At 41.6% G+C, this 24091-nt stretch overlaps 1 protein-coding gene and 4 non-coding genes across 5 annotated transcripts in view; all 5 read right to left on the bottom strand.

Annotated features, from left to right (window-relative positions):
* Nucleotides 1–24091, bottom strand: part of itpr3 (inositol 1,4,5-trisphosphate receptor, type 3) — a 59915-nt gene that overhangs the window by 8813 nt on the left and 27011 nt on the right. The window contains exons 20-45 of the mRNA XM_070910836.1: nucleotides 23720–23835; nucleotides 23376–23627; nucleotides 20040–20184; nucleotides 19787–19931; nucleotides 17889–18103; nucleotides 16895–17015; nucleotides 15926–15980; nucleotides 15495–15660; nucleotides 14233–14400; nucleotides 12110–12184; nucleotides 9288–9407; nucleotides 8845–8967; nucleotides 8257–8457; nucleotides 8044–8159; nucleotides 6544–6679; nucleotides 5624–5749; nucleotides 5371–5496; nucleotides 4688–4808; nucleotides 4210–4391; nucleotides 2901–3049; nucleotides 2686–2794; nucleotides 1552–1645; nucleotides 1152–1327; nucleotides 803–977; nucleotides 166–183; nucleotides 22–125 (exon numbers count right to left, since the gene is read on the bottom strand). Coding sequence (XP_070766937.1) covers nucleotides 22–125; nucleotides 166–183; nucleotides 803–977; nucleotides 1152–1327; nucleotides 1552–1645; nucleotides 2686–2794; nucleotides 2901–3049; nucleotides 4210–4391; nucleotides 4688–4808; nucleotides 5371–5496; nucleotides 5624–5749; nucleotides 6544–6679; nucleotides 8044–8159; nucleotides 8257–8457; nucleotides 8845–8967; nucleotides 9288–9407; nucleotides 12110–12184; nucleotides 14233–14400; nucleotides 15495–15660; nucleotides 15926–15980; nucleotides 16895–17015; nucleotides 17889–18103; nucleotides 19787–19931; nucleotides 20040–20184; nucleotides 23376–23627; nucleotides 23720–23835 — 3534 coding nt within the window. The remainder of the gene's footprint in view (nucleotides 1–21; nucleotides 126–165; nucleotides 184–802; nucleotides 978–1151; nucleotides 1328–1551; nucleotides 1646–2685; nucleotides 2795–2900; nucleotides 3050–4209; nucleotides 4392–4687; nucleotides 4809–5370; nucleotides 5497–5623; nucleotides 5750–6543; nucleotides 6680–8043; nucleotides 8160–8256; nucleotides 8458–8844; nucleotides 8968–9287; nucleotides 9408–12109; nucleotides 12185–14232; nucleotides 14401–15494; nucleotides 15661–15925; nucleotides 15981–16894; nucleotides 17016–17888; nucleotides 18104–19786; nucleotides 19932–20039; nucleotides 20185–23375; nucleotides 23628–23719; nucleotides 23836–24091) is intronic.
* trnak-uuu (transfer RNA lysine (anticodon UUU)) lies at nucleotides 20742–20814 on the bottom strand. The gene has a single exon. It is a non-coding gene; the product is annotated as a tRNA-Lys (tRNA).
* Nucleotides 21376–21448, bottom strand: trnak-uuu (transfer RNA lysine (anticodon UUU)). Its single transcript has one exon. It is a non-coding gene; the product is annotated as a tRNA-Lys (tRNA).
* trnak-uuu (transfer RNA lysine (anticodon UUU)) lies at nucleotides 21998–22070 on the bottom strand. The gene has a single exon. It is a non-coding gene; the product is annotated as a tRNA-Lys (tRNA).
* trnak-uuu (transfer RNA lysine (anticodon UUU)) lies at nucleotides 22670–22742 on the bottom strand. Its single transcript has one exon. It is a non-coding gene; the product is annotated as a tRNA-Lys (tRNA).

Below are 24091 nucleotides of genomic sequence, written 5' to 3' on the forward strand. Positions count from 1 at the left end.
TGATGGGCAGTAATAACTGACCTGAAGGTCCTGGTTGTGGTTCTCACACAGCAGCTGCAGGAACCTCAGGATTGGCTTCATGATGGTGACGGCTGGTCCCATCTCCATCTCCACCTCCCTCGGCTCTGCTACTGACTGAGCTGGCAGGGCGGGGGCGCCTGTTACCGGGGCGATGGACTGGCCCTGGACCAACAACGGGTGACCTCCTGTACCAGGAAGTGCTGATGTTGTAGAGCCACATTTAGAAACGGGGAAAGATTTATCTCATGGCTGTGATCTCTGTTAATGTTGAAGAACTCATGACGTCAGTCGGTGAACATGTTCAAATATGTCAGATGAGTTACTGAATGAAACCGTTAACAAAAACAAACGGACAGCGAGGTCGGACACCAAACCAGTCTTACTGAACAGACAAACGGAAACTAAACGAGCTGAAGTCTAACAAAAATTCAAATTACTGTTGAAAAGTGAAATAAAAGACAAACATCAGTGAATTCACTAATGTATTTAACACATTTTATTATGTCTGACTGAGAATCAGGACGCAGTCTAAACTTTATGAGAATGAAGTCATAGATGAACTTTTTTCTTGAAATATTTTAACTTTCTTTAAAATATTGTTCTTATACTTTTTCTCAAATTTTAAAAATGAAATGTATTCTTAGCAGTGCCACAAATGCCGCCTTGTAATTCTAAACTCTTTTTATTTTACATGTATATAATGCATTGATTATAAAACACCGTATATACACATAATGAAGTACTGAAACTATAGAGAGCAGATGAATCCTGCTGAAGACGCTTCTGAAGGACTCACCGTTCTCCAGCTCCTTCTCGTTGGCCTTGTGCGTCATCTCTCCCACGTTAACAGAAACTGTAGCTTTGATGTCGGTCTGGGCTTCTTTCATCCTGTCGTGCAGAACCTTGAAGAACTTCTCGGACTTGTTGTCGCCCATCATCAGTTTATAGAAGGAGTTCTGCAGGAGGACGCCAGGTTCATTCACTCTGACTTCATGCTATACACCGTCCTGCTGCTAGTGAGTATTTACTCACTAGAGCAGCACACGTGGATTCATGTTGACAATAAGAGAAACAATCCAGAATAATACCAGAGGTGTGTGTGTGTGTGTGTGTGTGTGTGTGTGTGTTACCTGGATCTCCGTGTTGCCTCCCTCCAGCAGACAGATGGCCAGCTGGATGCTCTCCTGGAAGATCTTGTCGTTCTTGGTGCTCATCACCAGATCAGTGAACAGCTTCGTTCCTCCTTCTCTGTCCAGACGACACTGAACCGCCGCCACCGCCGCCCAGTCGCGCTCCTGCTCCCCACCTGACACACACACACACACACACACACACACACACAAATACCTTATCAACGTGTCACGTGCACCTCGTTCTGTAACAATAACTCTGTGACAGTTTGTTGTTCTGTGCAACACAGTCAAAATAATCACACTGTAGTTTAATAATCCAACAGTTTCATATAAAATGAGCCAGTATTGCTTCATTGTCCAGAACTGGGGGGATGCTGAACCTTCAGTGTGAGCGTACCTGCGGCTCCGAGCTCGGCCAGGTCGGTCTTCTGGTTGTTCTTCTTGTTTGGAAACAAGTAGTTCTGCAGCAAAACCTTCCGCAGTGAAATCCCCTGAAACGCCACGACAGGAAGTCACTTTAACTCTCTGCCATGTCACATTAACAGCCATCAGCTCACATGTGACGCCTGGCAAATCATCACAACATGAGGCGGGTGTGGTGAAAAGATGTGCAGTCAGAAGAATAAGAAAACAAATGGCCAGTTCCTGTTTGATGCTTCACCTGAGACCTGAGGCAGCAAAGATTTCAGTGTGCACACAGTTTGTATATGAAATATTTCATTTCCCAACAATATTCCAGGTTATCAAACTTCTGATTCTGCTGCTGCTGTCAAGGATCTAATCTTCACCCTGCGTTTGTTCTATTCGGAGTTTACAGAAAAATACTTCAAAAAAAGTTCAGGCTGCTTTTGGTGACTGCACCTGAACTGCACCTGAGCTGCACCTGAACTGCACCTGAACTGCACCTGAACTGCACCTCCAACCACAAACTGTCCTGAGGAGCTTCTACCTCTTACTTTTAAACAGGAAGCTCCTCCTACAGACAAACCACAATTAGTTCATAATCAATTAAGACAATCAAATAACATTTCTATGTAAAAACAATAAAAAATATTTAGAATCATTATTCTAAGTGTCCTAATAAAGAAATGTGAACAATACAGGTTGTTCAGGACAATCCCTGAGGCAATAAAACCCCCCTCTGTACTCTACTCAACATGGTACAGTCTGAGTCCCCTCTACTATAAAGCCCATTGGATGCTGTCACTTCCTGTTTGGCAGTTTGGACCAATGACCAGCAGGTAATCTGGATGTGAGCTCATTAACAAACAAGTCAAATATAACCAATACATGAATCCGAATTAAATGTGTTAATAAATGAATAGAGTGATTATTTCATTAACAGCGTGAATGATGACAGTATGAAAAATGAAATTCGAACTTTTGTTAGCAGGTTAGCATAGCATATAGCATGCTAACATAGCTCAGACTGGAGTGTGTGTGGACAGAGAGAAACACACTCTGATGGTTCACACCGGGACAGTTTCATTTCAGTTTGTTAGCTAATTAGTTTGTCAGTTGCTTAACTGACCTTTTCATCAAAGTCCAGCGTCCTGATCAGCATCTCCTGCAGAGTCCTCAGAACTTTGATACACAACTTCTCCTCTGCAGACATCAACGCCTTGGTGTGCTGGATCAGCCTACACACACACACACACACACACACACACACATCATCCTCCCATCAACCCTCTGTCAGAGTGTCAGTGCTGCAGCAGATTCTGGACCCGGAGAACCCGGACCTACTTGGAGATGAATCCTCCGGACTCGCAGCGCTGCCGGGCGTCAGTTCCCTCCAGAAACAGCAGCTCCGGCTGGTGGAGGACGTCCACCAACACCGACAGCTCAGCGTTCACCAGCGGCTTCAGACGCTCCTCCAGAGTGTTGATGATGTCCTGAGGACCAGACACACACACACACACACACACACACCACACACACACCAGACACACACCACACACACCAGACACACACCACACACACACCAGACACACACACACACACACACACACACACACCACACACACACCAGACACACACACACACACACACACCAGACACACACACACACACACACACACACACACACACACCAGACACACACCAGACACACACACACACACACACACACACACACACACACACCAGACACACACACACCACACACACACACACACCAGACACACACACACACACACACACACACACACCAGACACACACACACACACACACACACACCACACACACACCAGACACACACCACACACACACCAGACACACACCACACACACACCAGACACACACACACACACACACACACACACCAGACACACACACACACACACACCAGACACACACACACACACACACCAGACACACACACACACACACACACACACACACACCAGACACACACACACACACACACCAGACACACACACACACACACACACCAGACACACACACACACACACACACACACACACCAGACACACACACACACACACACACCACACACACACACACACACCAGACACACACACACACACACCAGACACACACACACACACACACACACACACACACACACCAGACACACACACACACACACCAGACACACACACACACACACACACACACACACACCAGACACACACACACACACACCAGACACACACACACACACACACACCAGACACACACACACACACACACACACACACACACACACACACACACACACCAGACACAGAGTAATCAGATAAATGTAGTAGAGTAGAAGTATAAAGTGACATAAAATGGAATTACTACGTCTACAAGTACCTTGAAATTGTACTTAAGTACAGTACTCGAGTAAATGTACTCGAACGCTTGCTCGTCTGACTGTCTTGGCCCGACACACTTGAATCTCACGCTTAAATAAATAAAATATAAATATATATATATATATTTGATCCTTTCCTTCTTGACTCACTTCATGTTAAACACTAACTCTGGTCTCATCAGTAAAATGTCTGTGAATGTTTGTTTAACTTCTACCAAAGTCTGGTGTACCTGCAGTTTCTCGATGATGTTCTTGTAGTCCCAGGGGTTGCTGGGAGTGATGGGTCTGGAGGAGCGGGAGGAGGACTTGTAGTTCGGGTTGGAGCGGGACAGAGAGTTGAGAGCAGAGGTGGACAACATGGAGCTGATCTGAGCCTCCAGGTCCAGAGGGAGAGCGATGGAGCGACTCTTCGCTAAAGAAAGAGAAATGTAGTCATCCACAACATCACAGCCTGTGAGGTGGAGGAAGTATTAACATCTGTTACTTCAGTATAAGTATTATCAAGAAAACTTCATTTACATGTGCATCGTATTTAAGATGCACATTGTAGGTTTTCAAAATCTTCACCTGCAAAGTAACAAAGTAACTCAAGCTGTCAGGTAAATGTAGTGGAAGTATAAAGTAGCAGAAAAGTACAGAAGTGGAGTAAATGTACTTTCCACCACTGGTTGGTGGAGCCAGGACTGTGTGTGTGTGTGTGTGTGTTACCCGTCATGGCGAGGGTCTTGATGCAGGCCTCCACCTGTCCTCGGTGCTGCTGCTGCAGCCAGGGACAGTCCAGCAGTCTGACGGACGACTGGAGCAGCTGAGTCACGATGGTGTGATGAGTCTGAGACAAAGAGAGAAGTGCTGAAGTGCAACGTGACCAACCTGCTGTCACTTTAATACATCCTCCATAACTTCTCCACAGTAGGACTGTAAGTGTTCTCACTATGTACATACACACTATCTGTGTACCTTACAGTTTATATATATATATATATATATATATATATATATATATATCTGTAGAACAGTTTGAGGAAGCCTGAGATCTAAATCTAGAGCAGAGACTGTCCTTCCTCTGTATGAACCGCTTTTCTTTTTATGTAAATAAAATGTAAATGTAAAGATGTAAATACAACATTATCTGTGCTGTCGGGCCACATCAGCCTCCTCTGCGTGATTGGGTAGAAAAATCAATATAATTCACGTTTTCATTTACAGTTAATTTGTTCCTAACAGGAGTTCAACATTAATCAAAGACGAGGCAGTTAAAGAGCGCAGTTTGCAGTAAAGGTACAACAAATACAACATTAAGTACTATCAGGTCTCAATGAGCCAAAACAGGACTTTCAGAAGGTTCGGAGCTGCTTCTGAACCCCGATCTGTGCCCCGATCCTGGTCCTGACCTGCAGGGACGTGCTGTTCTCAGAGAACGGGGAGCTGAAGAAGGCGTTGATGGTGTCAAAGACCACGTTGATGATGTATTTCTCCAAGATGGGATCAGAAAGACGCTTCTCTCGTTTATTACAAACCTGCAGAGGAAAAGCCACGATGATGGTGATGAAGCACAGTGTTGGAGTGTTTATCAGTCAGCACTTTATTAATATGACTTTAATAATAATAACTGTCGTTCCATCAGTAATAGTCACCAGCTGTTACCCTGGCCATGTCCACTGTGAAGTCCTCAAACAGCTTCCAGACGTGGTTGGACGTGTAGATTTCCTTCATCTCCACTTCTGTGTCCACGTAGCAGTGATTCACAAAGTTCACATAGGCCACTTTCACCTGGAGACAGACAGGCAGGCAGACAGACAGGCAGGCAGGCAGGCAGACAGAGAGAGACAGGCAGACAGGCAGGCAGGCAGACAGGCAGGCAGGCAGGCAGACAGAGAGAGACAGGCAGACAGAGAGAGACAGGCAGGCAGGCAGGCAGGCAGGCAGACAGAGAGAGACAGGTAGACAGAGAGAGACAGGCAGGCAGGCAGGCAGACAGGCAGGCAGGCAGGCAGACAGGCAGACAGGCGGGCAGACAGAGAGAGACAGGCAGGCAGGCAGGCAGACAGAGAGACAGACAGGCAGGCAGGCAGGCAGACAGAGAGACAGACAGGCAGGCAGACAGACAGAGAGACAGACAGGCAGGCAGGCAGACAGAGAGACAGGCAGGCAGGCAGAGAGACAGGCAGACAGACAGGCAGACAGTATATAAAGTCATTAAAATGAGCATTAAAGTGATGAACACATTAATGCATTAATAATTATAATCCAATAACAGAATATATATTATTCTGCATAATGAGTACTTTTACTTTTGGTACTTTAAGTATATTTTGATGCTGATACTTCTACTTAAAAGTTTGAATGCAGGACTTTTGCTTGTAACAGAGTATATCTACATGTGGTACTACTACTAGATCTGAGTACTTATTACTGGTAGATAATACTGCAGCAGCTGCTTTATTAACAACAAACCATTGAATGAGTCTGAAAGTATTTGGCCTCTAGTTTCAGAGCCGTGTGGTGCAGCTGGATGGATGTGAAGGCAAAGGCAGCTGTAACACACACACACACTCTCTCAGCACCTCGGTGATGCAGTCCTCATGTGTCACCACTCTGACCACGTCCTCCAGCGGCAGCAGCGACGTACATTTGATCTCAGTGTAAACGTTCTTCCCTTCGGCGCAGGCTGCCAGCAGCTCCACCAGGGAGATGTGATACCTGCAGGCAGGAAGGAAAGGTTTGGAGGGACACGCCGCTTTAGTGAAAGCAGATCATGAACGTAAAGACAAAGTCAGCAACTAATGACATCATTCAATATTTACTTTACATCAATTGTGAATAAATATATGACTGTTAGATAGATAGATAGATTCACAAGTGAACTTCAGGCTTCAGTGCAGACGGAAACAACGCACCGGTTTAAGGTGTAAGTAAGTACATTTACTTCAAGTGTTCCTCTATATATCTTTTGAAAACTTCCTCCTCCTTCAGCTAAATTAACTATTTAAACTCTCCTCAGATCAGCTGGAAAACACATCGTCACTAAGCTGAAAACTTTGTAGAGATACGTGGTTCTCACGTCTCTCAGCACATGCTGCTCTTATAGAATATGATGCATCGCTGTACATGAAAGTACCCAACAGTATATAAAGTACTTCAAAGTACTTCAACCTGAAACATCTACAGCAGGAAAATGACACAGACACATGAATGAATCCAGAAACATCAGAGAGGAACATTTTACTGTGAAACTGACAGTACTTATACACTGTTACTGTGATACTGACAGTACTTATACACTGTTACTGTAAAACTGACAGTACTTATACACTGTTACTGTGGTACTGACAGTACTTATACACTGTTACTGTAAAACTGACAGTACTTATATACTGTTACTGTGATACTGACAGTACTTATACACTGTTACTGTGATACTGACAGTACTTATACACTGTTACTGTAAAACTGACAGTACTTATACACTGTTACTGTGATACTGACAGTACTTACATACTGTTACTGTGGTACTGACAGTACTTATATAGTACTTATATACTGTTACTGTGATACTGACAGTACTTATATAGTACTTATACACTGTTACTGTGATACTGACAGTACTTACATACTGTTACTGTGATACAGACAGTACTTATATAGTACTTATACACTGTTACTGTGGTACTGACAGTACTTATATACTGTTACTGTGATACTGACAGTACTTATACACTGTTACTGTGGTACTGACAGTACTTATATAGTACTTATATACCGTTACTGTGATACTGACAGTACTTATATAGTACTTATACACTGTTACTGTGATACTGACAGTACTTACATACTGTTACTGTGATACAGACAGTACTTATAAAGTACTTATACACTGTTACTGTGATACTGACAGTACTTACATACTGTTACTGTGATACCGACAGTACTTATATAGTACTTATACACTGTTACTGTGATACTGACAGTACTTACATACTTTCACTTTGAATTCAGAACTTTTACTTGTTGTGGAGCATTTTCACCGTGTGTATTGGTACTTTTACTTCAGTTGCCATGGTTACCTGAGCGGGCTGCTCTCGCCGACCCCCTCCCTGCTCTCTGCCATCAGCTCCAACATGGTGTTGAAGGAGGTCTTGTCGTTGTAGAAGACGACTACGTCCTCGCCGGCGTTTGTTAACTACAGAGAGAAAACAGCGTTACGTCCAACACGCTGAAACATTCTGAAACTCAGCGACGCCTCTCGTCCCCGTCCCCGTCCTCGTCCTCGTCCTCACCTCCGTCATGATCATGTCCTGACACTTCTTGACGTACTTGCCCTCGGCCTTGATGATGGTGTGGAGGAAGTTGAGGTACTGAACGTGGCGGCCGTGGGTGGCCAGACAGTGGATGAAGTGCTGCAGGACGCTCTCTGAGATCTCACTGCACAGCTGGTAGTTGTTACTGAAGATGTGCTGCACCGTCTCTGCCTCCAGCAGCTACAGACGGAGGACGAAACTTATTTTCACTTTGGGTCGATCATATGATTCTTTATTTATCTATTTTCTTCTAATAAGTGCAATGGGACATGGTACAAACAGACAGACGATAACACAAACAGCAGATATTTCATATGTGTTTCTGTATGAAAGTATATGTATATGAATGTGTGAGGAGGAGGTGTAAAAAAGTAATAATAATAATAATAATAAATACATTTTAAAAATAAATAAATATTTATAAATATATAAATGAAAAAAAAGGAAATATGGTGAAAAAGAAAATGCATTTTACAGTTTACACTGTTAGTGCTGTTTACTTTATAATCGACTAAAATGATTAACTGAATGACAAAATGATTTTCTGCTGTCATAAAAGCAGCGTACCCCGGGGTTGAGGAAGAGATTGAGGTTCTTGTGCAGCAGAGCCTGGTTCTCCTGGTTCCCCATACAGAACTTCTGTAGGAATAGATGAGTGTATCTGATGATCTCCTGCATCTTCACATCGTTCTGCAGACAGACAGAGAAGAAGGGGTTAACATTCAGAGGAATCTCCAACTCACGAAGCTACCAGGCACAAGACCGAGGTCTTCAATGTTCAGGGGCCCCGAGCCAGAGCTTTGGTACACAGTGGCTTTTCTTAACATTTCAAGAAGAATGCTGCATTTAAATCCAGTTATTTACTGTTCAGAGCCTTTAAACATAATCTAGTCTCAAGTATTTAACAGAGACAGAAAAAAAACTGCATTCTGAAGACGTAACAATCTAAAAGACTAGAAGCACCACAGACCTTCGTCAGTCAATTTATTGTCAGTCAATTATAGTCTTACCTGGTCGTAGGACACCTGCAGCAGGTCCAGCATGACTTTATGAGCTCCCATGTTCTTCAACAACCTCTGCTGCTTCTTCCAAACTCCACTGCTGCACATCTTATTCAGCCTCTCCAGGATCTACGGGGGTGGGGGGGTGGACAGAGGAGGACAATCAGAAGAGACAGAGTGACAGAGAGAGAAGAAAAGAAAATCACATGTGATCAATATTTTGGTTAAACTATGTGCAGCTCATCAAACCTGTTTCATTTGATATCCTTAGCATTAATTGTCCCCCAAGGGGAGAACCTGCTGACTCACATACATGCAGGTTCATCTCCACTTAACTTCTCAACTCACAAAGGAGACTTATGGTAAACTGCTGAACCTGAGAGTGTCTAAAATGTGATAATATATACAGTGAGGTCCAAAAGTCTGAGACCACCAGTCAAGATCCTTCTATTTTGCATTTGTAATGTAATACTATTGTTTTCATTATAAATGATAATATCAGCTTAACAACTTGAGCGAAAAGTTGAATCTTTGAAAGATGTTCAGGGATTTCAGAGAATCTTAGTCTTTGGTATGTCCCCCTTTTGCTTTAATGACAGCATGCACTCCAGCTGGCATGGACTCCACAGGTTTGTGCCAAACCTGATGACCCATGTTATCCCAGCATGACCTGACAATGTTCCAGAGGGCTTCTTGTGATGTCACAGAAGGCTTGGCTTTCTGAGTCTTCAAGTGCCCCCATAAATAGTTCAATGGGGTTGAGGTCAGGTGACTGTGGAGGAAAGTCCATGACAGTCAGGACTCCTTGGTCTTCTTTGGTCTTCAAGTAGTTCTTGCAAAGCTTTGAGGTGTGTTTGGGGTCCTTATCCTGCTGCAGTATGAATCCCTCTCCACAAAGATGCAGACCAGAGGGTCCAGCATGTCTCTGAAGGATGGAGTGGTGCTTCTCCTCGGTCAGGGTGTAGTCGATTCACTGCAGGGGTCCAACTCCAGAGTAGGCAACCCCCCCCCCCCCCCCCCCCCAGGCTTGAATATTCTCTCCACCATGTTTCCCTGATGGTTTGGTCTGCCTGATCGCACTTTGGATACAACTGATCCCGTTTCTGCAAAGTGTTTCTGAGAAAGTCCCTCTTTGCTCAGAATACCAGTTTGACTTAGTTCTGGTGCCATGTTTCCCACTATCACAATGCTGCTTAGTGAGCAATGACCTGCTGGAAACTTGAGGTGCAGCCATATTTAGAACAGGTGAACACCGGCTGCAAGCTGAAGTCATTGAACGAGCCTCCGATGAGGAGATCAGATCCACCTGAGAGTCTTCTGAACGCATGCTTTGATGGACGGACACAACTCAAAGACATCTGACCTTTTGGACGAAGGAGTTCAGTTGGTCGATGTTCTTCTTTTGTTTTTAAATAGTTCTGAATCCTCAAACTTTGATTATTTCCAGGTTTACGTGAAAATATTTGAGATGTTTGTGGTCTCAGACTTTCGGATCCCACTGTATACATAAATAAAATATGCAGGAAATCAAATGCGTCATATATAGTATATTTCTTCAATCAGGCTTCATTATTCACTTAAAGCTGTTCACTTACACTTCCATGCATTACTTACTGTGTGGAAGAATAAATGTAGGTAGCCACCTGGAGAACAGGTACCAGTATGTTCATAATAACTTTGATTCAAACAAACATTGAAGGTTAGTTGTGGAGTCCCCAAGACTCAGTGTTAGGCCCATTATAGTTTATTTAAATAATGTCAATTCTTTTTGCCAAGTTTCCAAAACTTTAACGTGTATTTTATTCGCAGATGATACAAGTTTGTTTTGATGTGGTAAAAATCTGAAACAACTTTTGCATACAGTGGAAAAGGAATAGAAACTGACAGTGTAAAGAACTGATTTGATTTGAAAGAACTATCATTGAATACAAGTATGAAATATGAACTGTGCAAAAACCTATTCATCAAGAATCAATGAACCCACTGTTTATTAAAGTGAGAGGGGTGGAAGATTTTAAAACAAATATTGTATAAAGTCAAAAATGATTTACTACACAATAAGCATCCAAAGGTTGTTTAAAACCAGAGAAAACCAACATGAGTTCAAAGGAATGTTCTTCAAGAGTTCAGTAAAATGGACGGGATGAAAATGACTTTTGATGGACGATTAAATTCCAACGTGGACAGTTTGTGTGACTCAGTAAAGCTTGTGATTGAAAACAGAAATAATTTGAAAGCTGAACTCATTAAAAAGATCAAGGAAACACAAGATAATTTGGAGATTGGACATTTGGACATTGAACGTTTGGGAGACAAAATCCACCAGACGAAAGAGGAGGCAAACTATTGTTTTGATTGGCTGAACTTTAGAATGTGATTTTACAGAAGATTTTACAGAAGATGCAGTGCAGTCGTGTTGGAAAGAGGTCGCTTCAGAGACAGTGTGTGCAGGAGTGATGCCAACAAGAACTCTTTCAACGTACATACTGTGCAACTGCGGGCATTCCAGTATTGTATTGATTATTAATTAGAAGTTATTGTTTAATGTTCCTCTTTATTTATGTTTGCAGCATTTGGAAGATCATATTAGCCAGACTGAATATTTGGAATAAATAATTAAACAAAACTATCATGAGCAGTGAAAGCCACCATTGCTGAAGAGACAAAGATAAGAGTGTCACGTACAGAAGGTCATAAACAGGAAGAAACATCCACATTGTCCCACCCACATTGATTGACTGACAGGCGATCTCTGGGAAGTGCACTGCAGAAACACCACAGCAACAACACAGATCACCACTTGAAGGGAAACAGATGGACGATGTTCTCACCTCTTTGACTTTCTGGTAGTTCTCGTTGCCCTTCTCCAGTTTCTCCTTCTTGGGCGTTGCGTCATCCGATGCCCCCTGGAGGATGCACAGAGGTTCATGTGCAGTTCTCTCTTATCTCTCTTATCAAACTGTTACATTAATACAATATATGTGTTTTCCGATCATAAACGCATATACGTGATCCTAAATGTTGGGCTGCACTTTGATGTCCTGATGTGAATTCTACGTCATGCTGACCCTCAGGTGCCCTTGTAGCTGTTTGACCTTCATTTTAACGAAATAAATCTGATGTTACAAATAAACTATGCAGCTGGAGAATCCATCTTCATTTTAAATATCTATAACGCAGTGTTTTAATAATAAGAAAGAGCTTCCTGCACACCAAAACTACTTCTTCCTGTTATTTACTTACTAATAGTTAGTTAGGAACTTTATTGCCCAAATTGTGAAAACTTGTCTTGGGCTTCATGACACAGAAAATATTGTGGTGTGCTATAAGCCTTGCCTTCAATTTTGAGTCTCACATTTTCTGCATTTGACTGGACCTCTAAATCATGGCCCACATTTCCAATTTGTTCAGCAACTCAAACAGGTCTTGAAAAACAATCAACCTTTCGAGTTTTGATGGCAGGATTAAGAGTCTGGACGTCACTTTCCTACATAACTAGCTACAAAGCAATATCTATGAAAACAGCAACAAGTGGCAGAAATAATTACTGCTTTGATTGTCGTGGTAAATGTTAAGTTAACAGCTCCTAGCAACAGCTACCACAGCTTCGGTGACGTTGGCAGGATGGATACATCACTCACTACTGATTGGTTAGAGTAAAACAAAACAAAATAAATCCCCCTCTCAAACAAAGATCGACTAACATGAACACAATGTCAGACTGAATGATGAAGTCAAATGAAATGGCAATTCCATCTGATTATCAGGTTTGCCAGAACCCAACTGACTTAATGCTTGTTCGGTTGTTGTTTTAATTGTTTGACACGCACTATAAGTGTGTATAAGATACGTATGACAAATGGTGTTATAACAAATTTTTAGAGCATTGTGTCTTTATTTCCCAGTAGAAAGAAACAATAAAGAGAGAGATGGAGGTGAGACATGCAACAAAAGTTCAAAACCATATCTGGACCCAGGACCATGTAGTTGCACCTGACACACCAGCAAGCCCCACACCAACATTAAGTATAGTAAGTTCAAAAACCAGGATGCAAAGATTAAAAATGTTTTTTAGTTTGTTCAGTTTCATGAGTAATATTCTGATTATTAATACAACTTCTACCAAGACAATGGTCTTTGTGCTGGTTTAAGTAGTGACTTTGAGTTAGTTAGTTAGTTAGTTAGTTAGTTAGTTAGTTAGTGGTTATACACAATTAGTTCTTCTACAGTTATTTACAGCAGCTTGGAATGTCACTCAGCCATCTAGACATGAAGACCACCCCTATTAGTTCTGAAGAAGTCTTTGAGAGTTAAACAATAATGATGAAGTAACATTGACCTCAGCTCCCTGTGTGAACTCTCTCTCTCAATCTAAAGTTGTATGCCGACGATACTGCACTATTCACTGCCTCCTCGTCTCTATTTATTTGTTGAACATGTTACTTGGTAGATTTTGGTGAGTGAAAATCTTTACATTAGATGACTAAATAATTCTAAAACACTTGTCAGCATACACAAGCTTTCCTCAGTGTGTCAAAACAAAGAATGACTTTACGTTGACCATGAATATTGCAGGTGATATGATATATTCCAACAGTGAGTCACATTAAAATCATTGTGAACAGAAAACTAGCACAAAGAAAACTATATCCATATGCAAATTAAGAACACAAGAATTTGATTTATTTGACACCTTGATAAAGATTTGCAATGGTTTATTTGCATTGTTTCTTTTTTTAATTATCTAGCTGCTTGAATACAGGACGTTATTACTCCACAATTCACCAGCTCCTCAACTTATGTTCTAACCACATCTTGGGAATTTTACATCTCCACGTGCTCCTCAAACATACTCTAAACTGTTAGTTTACCTTTTCAATATTATTTTACCTTTTCAATATTAATGCCTATTATGAAAACAATAAGTGACAATAATCCTGTTTTTGCTCCTCACCTCTCCTTTCTCCTTCTTGTCTTTTTTGTCTTTCTTCCCTTCCCCTCCACCTGAGCTCTTCTTCTCCACCCACAGTTCTGATTTCTCCACCAGGGTTCGGAGGCGATCCAGATCTGCCTTGATCGCCTTGTAGTTCTCCACATCATTGGCCGAGATCAGCAACTGGACCTGCAGATGCACAGAGAAACATTTGGAGGATTAACATGAGTGTCCTGCTAACAGTGGGTTGGTAAGTCAATCTGTTTGTGAATTTCTTTCATTCCACTGATTCAATATGACTCAGATTCGATTATGGATTTGATAATAGCAGTTGTCGTCACAATGCCTCAAAACTAGCTAACAGTAAGACATCACGACACCAAACGCCTTGTTATCTGACTAATTCCTGTTTATGGCAGCCTTAGTCTATTTAACTTCTTTTCTTACTCAAATAATATGACGTGAATCAGAACCAGGATTCACTAGCAACCAGACTCAATATACAGAATCAGATTGAATAAAATCTAAACGACTACAAACCTTACATCAACTGGATAAAGGCGTCACAAGAGACATCTGTTGTTCAAGCTCACTTCAAATTATTTTAATGAAAACACACTTATGGTCAATGTGATGGTATGTTTCACCAAAGAACTCATCAGAAATGGAGACTCAGGTTTTTATATTTGCAACCCAGAACCCACTTCAGACACCTCATGATAGGGACGATTGAACTCGAAGACTCAAGAGAGTGGCCATTTGACACTACCACCAATCTCAATGTTTAAAATGTCTAAAAAAGCAAGTAAAAGTGTAATTCCAAGGGTTTATTTTTGTATTTTCTGAGTTGTCACCAAGGCCCATAGTCCCCAGTTTCCTTTCACTCTTTCCCCACTATGACCACGGATATCCACATTAAGCCTTAGATAAAGCTTTAGATAAAGAAATAGCCAATAAAACTAATACGTTTTTTTTTTAATCATGGCAGACCAGCAGTCAGTAACATTAAGTTTATTATATGACACATCTGTGAGAAGGTAACAATTACTATGCATAACATACAAAGATGCTCACTGCTATTATTTTTGCTTTTTCCTTCTGTGTATTTGTTTCCTTCAAATTGTTTCCTCCTTCATTTAGTGTGAAGCACTTTAGTTTGAAAAGTGAGACTTTTAGGAACATGCAATGTATTTTGGCTTCTGGTTGATGTCATTTCTCACTGTAGCAATGTGTACGCTTTTATTTCTGTGTGTGTGTGTGTGTGTGTGTGTGTGTGTGTGCACCTGTTTGAAGGTATGCAGCACTTCCTGTCTCTGGCTGAAGTGTCTGAAGAGCAGCTGCAGGGCTCCGGACACCAGAGGAGGGTAGTCATGCATGGTGAGGTGAGTCAGCACCCGCAGGAACATACGACCGCCTTCATCATCCACCTCCAGGATACTGTTCCCCTTACTGTATGTATATATATATATATATATATCCATATATATATATATACCCACACACACACACACAACATATTTAATAACAACATATTTAATATCTATATACATTGATTTATATATATATATATATATATATATATATATATATGTATAAAATGCCCCAAAAAGCCAGCATTGTTCAACAGTGATGCAGGTTTTTATGAGTAAACCTCATGAATAAATATGTACATTTAGATGTATCATGCATCATGTACATGTGCAGCATTACATACCCGACTCCAAACATAGCTTCTGCCTGTTCTCCAATGTGCCGCAGGTTGATGGTGGCTGAGGAGGGACAAACATACCGAGGTTAAAACACAACAGGACTGAATTTGCAGAAGGTTTCATTCGAGGATTATTCACATACACACACAGGTCGCTTTGATAGCAAACACAGGAAGCACATTTAGATCACTTTAAAAGGTATATGTTACCAAATATGACATGGAAATACGGGGGTCGGGGGGGACATGTGGTGTAAATACTGCCTCTAGATTCCTTAAGTTATCACTCTAAAAATCTTTAGAGTTTTTCCAGGTTCTACCTGTCGTATCCATGTTAACTGGGGCATCTGGAAGCATTGGGAGAAGTAACAACACACACCTTTACTGAACACTGCCGGATGTGCACTGAGGTAGATCACACACATGTACATCTTTAAAATGCCAGACAGTATTTACATTCAGGGAAAAGGTAAGTGACATTTAATTAGCTTTTATCTATTCAGGTAAAAGTCTTGTTTAGATTAAAATCTCTTTTTCACCATAACTAAGACAACAGTCACTACAGAAGAGTATACACAACATCCAGTTGTGATGCATCAGGTACGATTTTCTAAAATCTAGAATAAAGTAAGAACAATAAACTTAAAATCAAACAATGACACAAATCAAATCAAATACTGAGCTAAAAAGTACTCCGTAGTATTTCTGTAACTTTACACAAGGAATTGTACAATCTTTCATGGAGGATATGAGAAAAAGTGGAATTTTCTGCACATTTCTGAACAATGATGGAATATATCCCAAAATGACTTCTACATGTAAAGAATGGGCTAAATGGAAATTTAATACCCAAAACACACACTCAGTATAAAGTATTATGTTATGTATGTAAAGTTAAAAACAGGAAAACTGTGAGTGATAAAAGCAGAAAGGCACGACTGACAGAGTGTGTTTCCATTGGCTCTGAGTGTGTACCTGCATGCTCCATATTAGTGGTGGCGTCAGCATCAGCCATGGGATAAACATCCACAAACTCCTTCTTAAACACAGACAGCAGGAAGGAGAGCCGGTAGTCGAGACGAACGTTCAGGATGAACTGATGAAGAGGAGAGTCAGGTTGAGTTAGAGCTGCAAGTGGTAATTATTAAACAGCAAAGTGGTCATGTTTGTCAGGTCAAAGACGGGACTACACCGTCTCCTTTGATGAATAAATGTGAGACTGAGTTTTGAAAACATTTCTAGAATTTAGATAATTGTTGTTATAGTTCTCATCTGGAAATATTTGCTTCATGTCATGTTCTCATACAAAATGCAATTTCACAGGTTCATAGCAAGTATTTGTTGTAAGTATATTGAAAGTTCAGTGTATGGAAGTTTAGTTTTATCAGCATCAAGTTATGTTAGTTGCCTGTAATATCGCCACTATCCTTAGATATTATCTAAATATATTACAAACTGATTTAGTTTGGAATAAAAAAATATCTATTTTTAAATGACCTGTAACATTGTCAGTAGTGTCGTTCAATTTAAGTAAGTTGATTGGTTTATTACGGATCTCAAGTATTAATATATATCGAGTTTAGTTTCATGTATTTAATATACACTCAGTGGCTACTTTATTAGGTACACCTGTAAAATTCTCTTTACGAAGTTTATAATGCTCAGTTTTTGTTGATATTGTCCGAAATGTGATTAAACTGGACTGTGCTGCCTTATATTGAGAGATGTTTATAATGTTCTGTCCTCCCTATTTACATACATGAGGGGGTCACATTATTAGAAACACCTCTCAATATAATGCAGTCCAGTACAACACCATCACTACCTGTGACCTCAACGACCCCCCTGAACATTATAGGTATCAGTTAGTACGTACAGTTGTGTTGGACTGTATTAGATTGTACAGGTGTACCTAATAAAGTGACCACTGCATGTACATTCCATGTAATTAATTTGTTATATTCCTTACCTGTAATATCTCCAGTATCTTTAGCTTGGTGTCCATCACTGTCAGGTCCATCTTGTCGATACTATCTTTACTGGCTCTCTGTCCATCAAGCGCAAGTCCTGCCCCAAGTCCCGCCCCTCTGGCCCCTGAACCTCCAAATATGGACTGCTTCCTGTTGAGGACCATGGTGGACATAATCTGACCCATCCCATGTATGGAGCGCTTCACGTTCTTCCCTTCAGACAGGGAAGAAAATATAAATGGTCTGTATTATTACATGACAACAATGAACTTGAAAAGAAACCCAAACAGTCCTGCATAGTGTACGTCACTTGAACTAACTTTATTAACACAATGTCAGACCCTCATCAGGAAAGATTCATACAGCCAAACAGCACCATACATACGAAGGCTATAAGTTTAAAAACCAAGCACCGACCTCCAGGTCTGAAAAGCGAAGCCAATTCTTTCTAATGGCCAGCAGGGGGCGACCCTAAACCTAACCCTCCACTAGTTGCAAAAAGAAGTCCGATTGTGTAGAAGTCTATGGGAAAATGCCCCTATTTCTCACTTGATTTATTACCTCAGTAAACACTTTCCGAATGAGTTTATGGTCTCGAGAGTTTTAAGTATTCTTGAATACAGCATGATGTTCATGTAGTAAATTATGGTCCCATTTAGAGTAAAATAGTTATGCGTGCGGACGTGGCTACCTTGTGATTGACAAGTTTCTAAAACGGCGACCTGTCAATCAGGATAGAGGGGTAGCAATGTGTATCCATGGCACTGTGTACATTTAAATAGCCGTAACTTGTTTTTGGGTGAATCTTTCATAGCGTGTTTTCAGTTCATGAAAATTAATTGTAACATTTTACACAGCTTCAAAATGGTAGTTCACAAACCAATGGGTGACGTCATGGTGGCTACGTACACTCCTTTTATACCGTCTATGGAAAAACCTGATAATCAGAGGACGCCAGCTGCCAGTATGCATTAAAATTACAATTGTAAACATACATAATAAATCTGTCAATGTTATGAAAACCAGTTCATATTACACAATGTAGCCTTTAGTCTTGAAAAGGTAGAAAAAGGCAACATTAGAAATTCTTTCATCACAAAATAAGACACTGAACCATAGCCATTCAACATAAGCCCTATCTTCACAAAGCTAAAGAACATTACCAAAGCCATCCTCACTTGCCATAATGAAGACTCTCGGTCATCAAGGTCATAGGATGATAAACTAAAGCAATTAGGTTTTATTCTTGAAGACATGTCACCATACGTCTAAGACGACTCTTCACCTCTCCGTACTTTTGGGGGTCCCAGAAGAGGTGGGGGTTTTGGAAGTCTCTTATCATTTACTTACTGCCCTCCTGCCATTCATTCTCAGGCAGTTTCACATAAATCTTCACCAATTCACTCCATTGACATGACTGACGACTCTCACAAGCCGTCATGTGACCTAATGGCTCATATATGCCCTTAACGATCCTTAGGTGACAATGTGCAAATGGACCAAATCAGGTGAAAGGTGTCAGTATGCTTCAAACAAAGTGCTTGTCAGATCATCTAACATAGTCTTAAACATTGTTCTTTCTGACGTCCTAATTTGGGGTCTGCATCTGACAACTTCTGATTTTTCAAAGTGGACAATACAACAATCACACTGCAGAGGTATGAAAGTAAAAAACCTGTGTTAAATTTGTCAGAAGATTTCCCACTCATAAACCACCAACATCTCAGCACAGCAGTGAGTTACTGATAAACTGACAAAGAAAGAGAAACAGAAAAACATGCAAATAAAAGCAGAATGGCTGAAATAAAACACAATGTAGGTGATGACAGAGAGCAGGAGGAGAACGAGAAATAGGACCGTCTTTGTTTTTGGTAACAGCAACCAGAGCAGAGAGTACCTGATCCATCATCATGGAATAAGAGCCCGGCGTATCCAGGATTGGGTCGACAGTCGATGATGCCCAGCAGGGTTCTAGTGAGTCTGAGCAGCTCAAAGAAACTGTAGAAACCAAAGTAGATCAAATGTCTGGCCAAACTCACCACCTAGAAAAGGACCAGAAAAAAACCTAAGTGATCACAGGAGAAAAGAGGAACACTGAAGGATGGAGAAAATTGTAAAATCAGAGAGGAAGTAGAAGACTGGGGACAGACCTCGTATGTGAGTTTGTTTTTCTCCTCGTTGTGGAATGGAAGCTCGTCGTTCAGGACGTTGTTGAGATACTCCTCCATGAAAACCATTGTGTTGGAGAAACGGTTCTTTTTGTTATCTCTGCTGTCGTCCATGTTAGAGTCATAACTGAGGATGACACACAGAACAATTTGTTAAAAAAGAAAAAGCGATTGAACAACAGCAGCTGAGCTGGTAAACAATGACAGCGTTTGTCAAAACCATCTAATATGTTGAAGTCTTTCAGCACATTACAAAGTCGCATGTTCTTTCTTCATATCAAATGAAATACTAAACTTTTCTGGAGAAAATATCTTCCAAGTTCATGTTGTACATCACAAAGTCTGACAAAAAGTCCAACACTGAAAAAGGTTACCAATTTCAATAAACCTGAGAAAACCCCAATGTCCGTACTTTCTTGTGTTATTGGCAACTTGCAAGAAAAGTGTATTGATGACAACAGGGCCTTTCAGAAGTGACCTGCATGTTGAAGAATAACTGACACAAGGGGTAGGGGGCTGTCCGTTTACACAAGTCATCACGTGTGCATGGGCCCTTCAGGAGACCTTCTGCAAAATTCATGCATGTTGTCAGGAAGTCTGCAAGTGCTGTCCAAGCCCACCATTCATCCTGGAGACCTCCATGAACAATGATGATAGCGAGAACTACAGACACAATAAACCATACGCCTGAACAGGGACTTGAACCCTGGACCCTCAGATTAAAAGTCTGATGCTCTACCGACTGAGCTACCCAGGCTTCACGAAGACTTTCATTGTGACTGCGCTAAGTCCAAATCCCAATTTATATACTAATACACCATGAACTAGGAGGATACAATCTTGGCAGTTGGTATACAAGAAATGCATAATCTTTACTGCACCAGGCAGTCATTGCACAATCTGACACAATCTTGGTAGGGGGCTGTCCATTTACACAAGTCATCAAGTGTTCCTGGAGACCTCCAGTAGACCTTCTGCAAAATTCCTGGAAGTCCGTTTTTGTGGTGCAGCTAAACTGTTAGGGTTAAAACAAAACTGCTAACGTGCATAAGTTATTCTTCTTCTGGCAATTAAGAAACAGCTTCAGGTCCATCTTGGCAGGTGGTGTACAAGAAATGCAAATATGGCCAACCCTGAGTTGAACGAGGAATGTAGATTTGTTCAAGGAAACTGTCTGGACAACAAGGGAAAACAGGGCCTTTCAGACATAACCAGCATGTTGTCAGGAAATCTGCAAGTGCTGTCCAAACCCACCATTCATCCTGGAGACCTCCATGAACAATGATGATAGCAAGCACTACAGACACAATAAATCATATGCCTGAACAGGGACTTGAACCCTGGACCCTCAGATTAAAAGTCTGATGCTCTACCGACTGAGCTACCCAGGCTTCACAAAGACATTCATGGTGACTGCGCTAAGTCCAAATCCCAATTTATATACTAATACACCATGAACTAGGAGGATACAATCTTGGCAGTTGGTGTACAAGAAATGCATAATCTTTACTACACCAGGCAGTCATTGCACGATCTGACACAATCTTGGTAGGGGGCTGTCCATTTACACAAGTCATCAAGTGTGCATGGGCCCTTCAGAAGACCTTCTGCAAAATTCCTGGGAGTCCATTTTTGTGGTGCAGCTAAACTGTTAGGGTTAAAACAAAACTGCTAACGTGCATAAGTTATTCTTCTTCTGGCAATTAAGAAAGAGCTTCAGGTCCACCTTGGCAGTTGATGTACAAGAAATGCAAATCAGGTCAACCCTGAGTTGAACAAGAAACGTAGATTTGTTCAAGGAAACAAGGGAAAACAGGGCCTTTCAGACGTGACCTGCGTGTTGTCAGGAAGTCCGCAAGTACTGTCCAAACCCACCATTCATCCTGGAGACCTCCACGAAGGATGATGATAGACAGCACTACAGACACAAATAAAGCATACGCCTGAACAGGGACTTGAACCCTGGACCCTCAGATTAAAAGTCTGATGCTCTACCGACTGAGCTATCCAGGCTTCAGGAAGTCTGTCATTGTGACTGCGCTAAGTCCGAATCCAGTCACTGGTGAACAAGAAATGCATAATCTTCACTGCACCAGGCAGTCATTGCACAATCTGACACAATCTTGGTAGGGGGCTGTCCATTTACACAAGTCATCAAGTGTGCATGGGCCCTTCAGAAGACCTTCTGCAAAATTCCTGCATGTTAACCAGCATGTTGACAGGAAGTCTGCAAGTGCTGTCCAAACCCACCATTCATCCTGGAGACCTCCAGTAGACCTTATGCAAAATTCCTGGGAGTCCGTTTTTGTGGTGCAGCTAAACTGTTAGGGTTAAAACAAAACTGCTAACGTGCATAAGTTATTCTTCTTCTGGCAATTAAGAAAGAGCTTCAGGTCCACCTTGGCAGTTGATGTACAAGAAATGCAAATAAGGTCAACCCTGAGTTGAACAAGAAATGTAGATTTGTTCAAGGAAACAAGGGAAAACAGGGCCTTTCAGACGTGACCAGCATGTTGTCAGGAAATCTGCAAGTGCTGTCCAAACCCACCGCTCATCCTGGAGACCTCCATGAACAATGACAATAGCGAGCACAACAGACACAATAAAGCATTCGCCTGAACAGGGACTTGAACCCTGGACCCTCAGATTAAAAGTCTGATGCTCTACCGACTGAGCTACCCAGGCTTCACGAAGACAGTCATTGTGACTGCGCTAAGTCCGAATCCCAATTTATATACTAATACACCATGAACTAGGAGGATACAATCTTGGCAGTTGGTGTACAAGAAATGCATAATCTTTACTACACCAGGCAGTCATTGCACGATCTGACACAATCTTGGCAGGGGGCTGTCCATTTACACAAGTCATCAAGTGTGCATGGGCCCTTCAAAAGACCTTCTGCAAAATTCCTGTGAGTCCGTTTTTGTGGTGCAGCTAAGGGTTAGGGTTAGGGTTAAAACAAAACTGCTAACGTGCATAAGTTATTCTTCTCCTGGCATTTAACAAACAACCTCAGGTCCATTATCACCTCCTTCTGGACTGGAGGAGGGTCAACCCTGATTTGCATGCAGCCTGGAAAAAACTAATGGATTTGCAAACTTCCAGGGAGTTTTTGAGGTAAAGGTGTCTATCAACTGAGCTATCCAGGCTTCACAAAGACATGTCTTTGATCTTTTCATTGCAATTGCAAGTCCAAATCCCAATTCATACACTAATACACCATGAACTAGGAGGATAGTGCAAAAGACAATTCAAGATATCTGACAATTCCCATAATTCCCATAACATACAACCTAAGTATTAAAATCTACCAACTCTTTGATGGTGATGGCGGTGGGGATCTCTGTCCAGAGGCGGGCAAATTTGACAGGTGTCACCAGCTCCTGAGGGTCTCGGTCTACGTGGGCATGCAGCATGAGGCGACAGAAGGAGGCCCTGAGGTCAAAGGGCAGCGTCTCGTCCATCATACACAGGAAGATGAGCTCCACATCCAGCTGCTTGGAGATTTCGTCTATGGCTAGATACTGACGGTCCAGACACATTCGGGCAAAGAGCTTCAGCTGGTACCTGAGGGTGTCCACAGAGACAGACAGGCTCCATAAGCTTTGTTTGGTGGGATCATGACATTTTCTGTGGATGGCCCCTCTTCGTGTGTTTACCTGTAGTAGGTGAGGACGTTCTCATCATGAGCGTTTCCTTGTCTTGCCTCCTGAGCCAGCTGTCTGATGCTCTTCTCCTGTCTCTCATTGGTCTTGTCTGTCCACACCAGCCACACCTACAAAAAGAGACAAGAACAAAATCAAATTGATTGGACAGAGATTACCATTCCCAGCTTCATTTGTTAAAGTGGAAAACATGATTTTGGTGCTATTCATGGATGAATTTATCATCAGTTGCAGAACCTAAATTTAAAGTTCTAATGTTAAAACGTCTTTGAAAGCTTGTTAGGTAACAAGCTTTCAAAGACGTTTTAACAAGCCCCCCCCCACCCCCACTCCATGTTTTCTATTTCTACTATCTCTATCAATAAA

This window comes from Enoplosus armatus, chromosome 8, assembly GCF_043641665.1.
Source record: "Enoplosus armatus isolate fEnoArm2 chromosome 8, fEnoArm2.hap1, whole genome shotgun sequence".
In the NCBI taxonomy this organism is placed as follows: Eukaryota; Metazoa; Chordata; class Actinopteri; order Centrarchiformes; family Enoplosidae; genus Enoplosus; species Enoplosus armatus.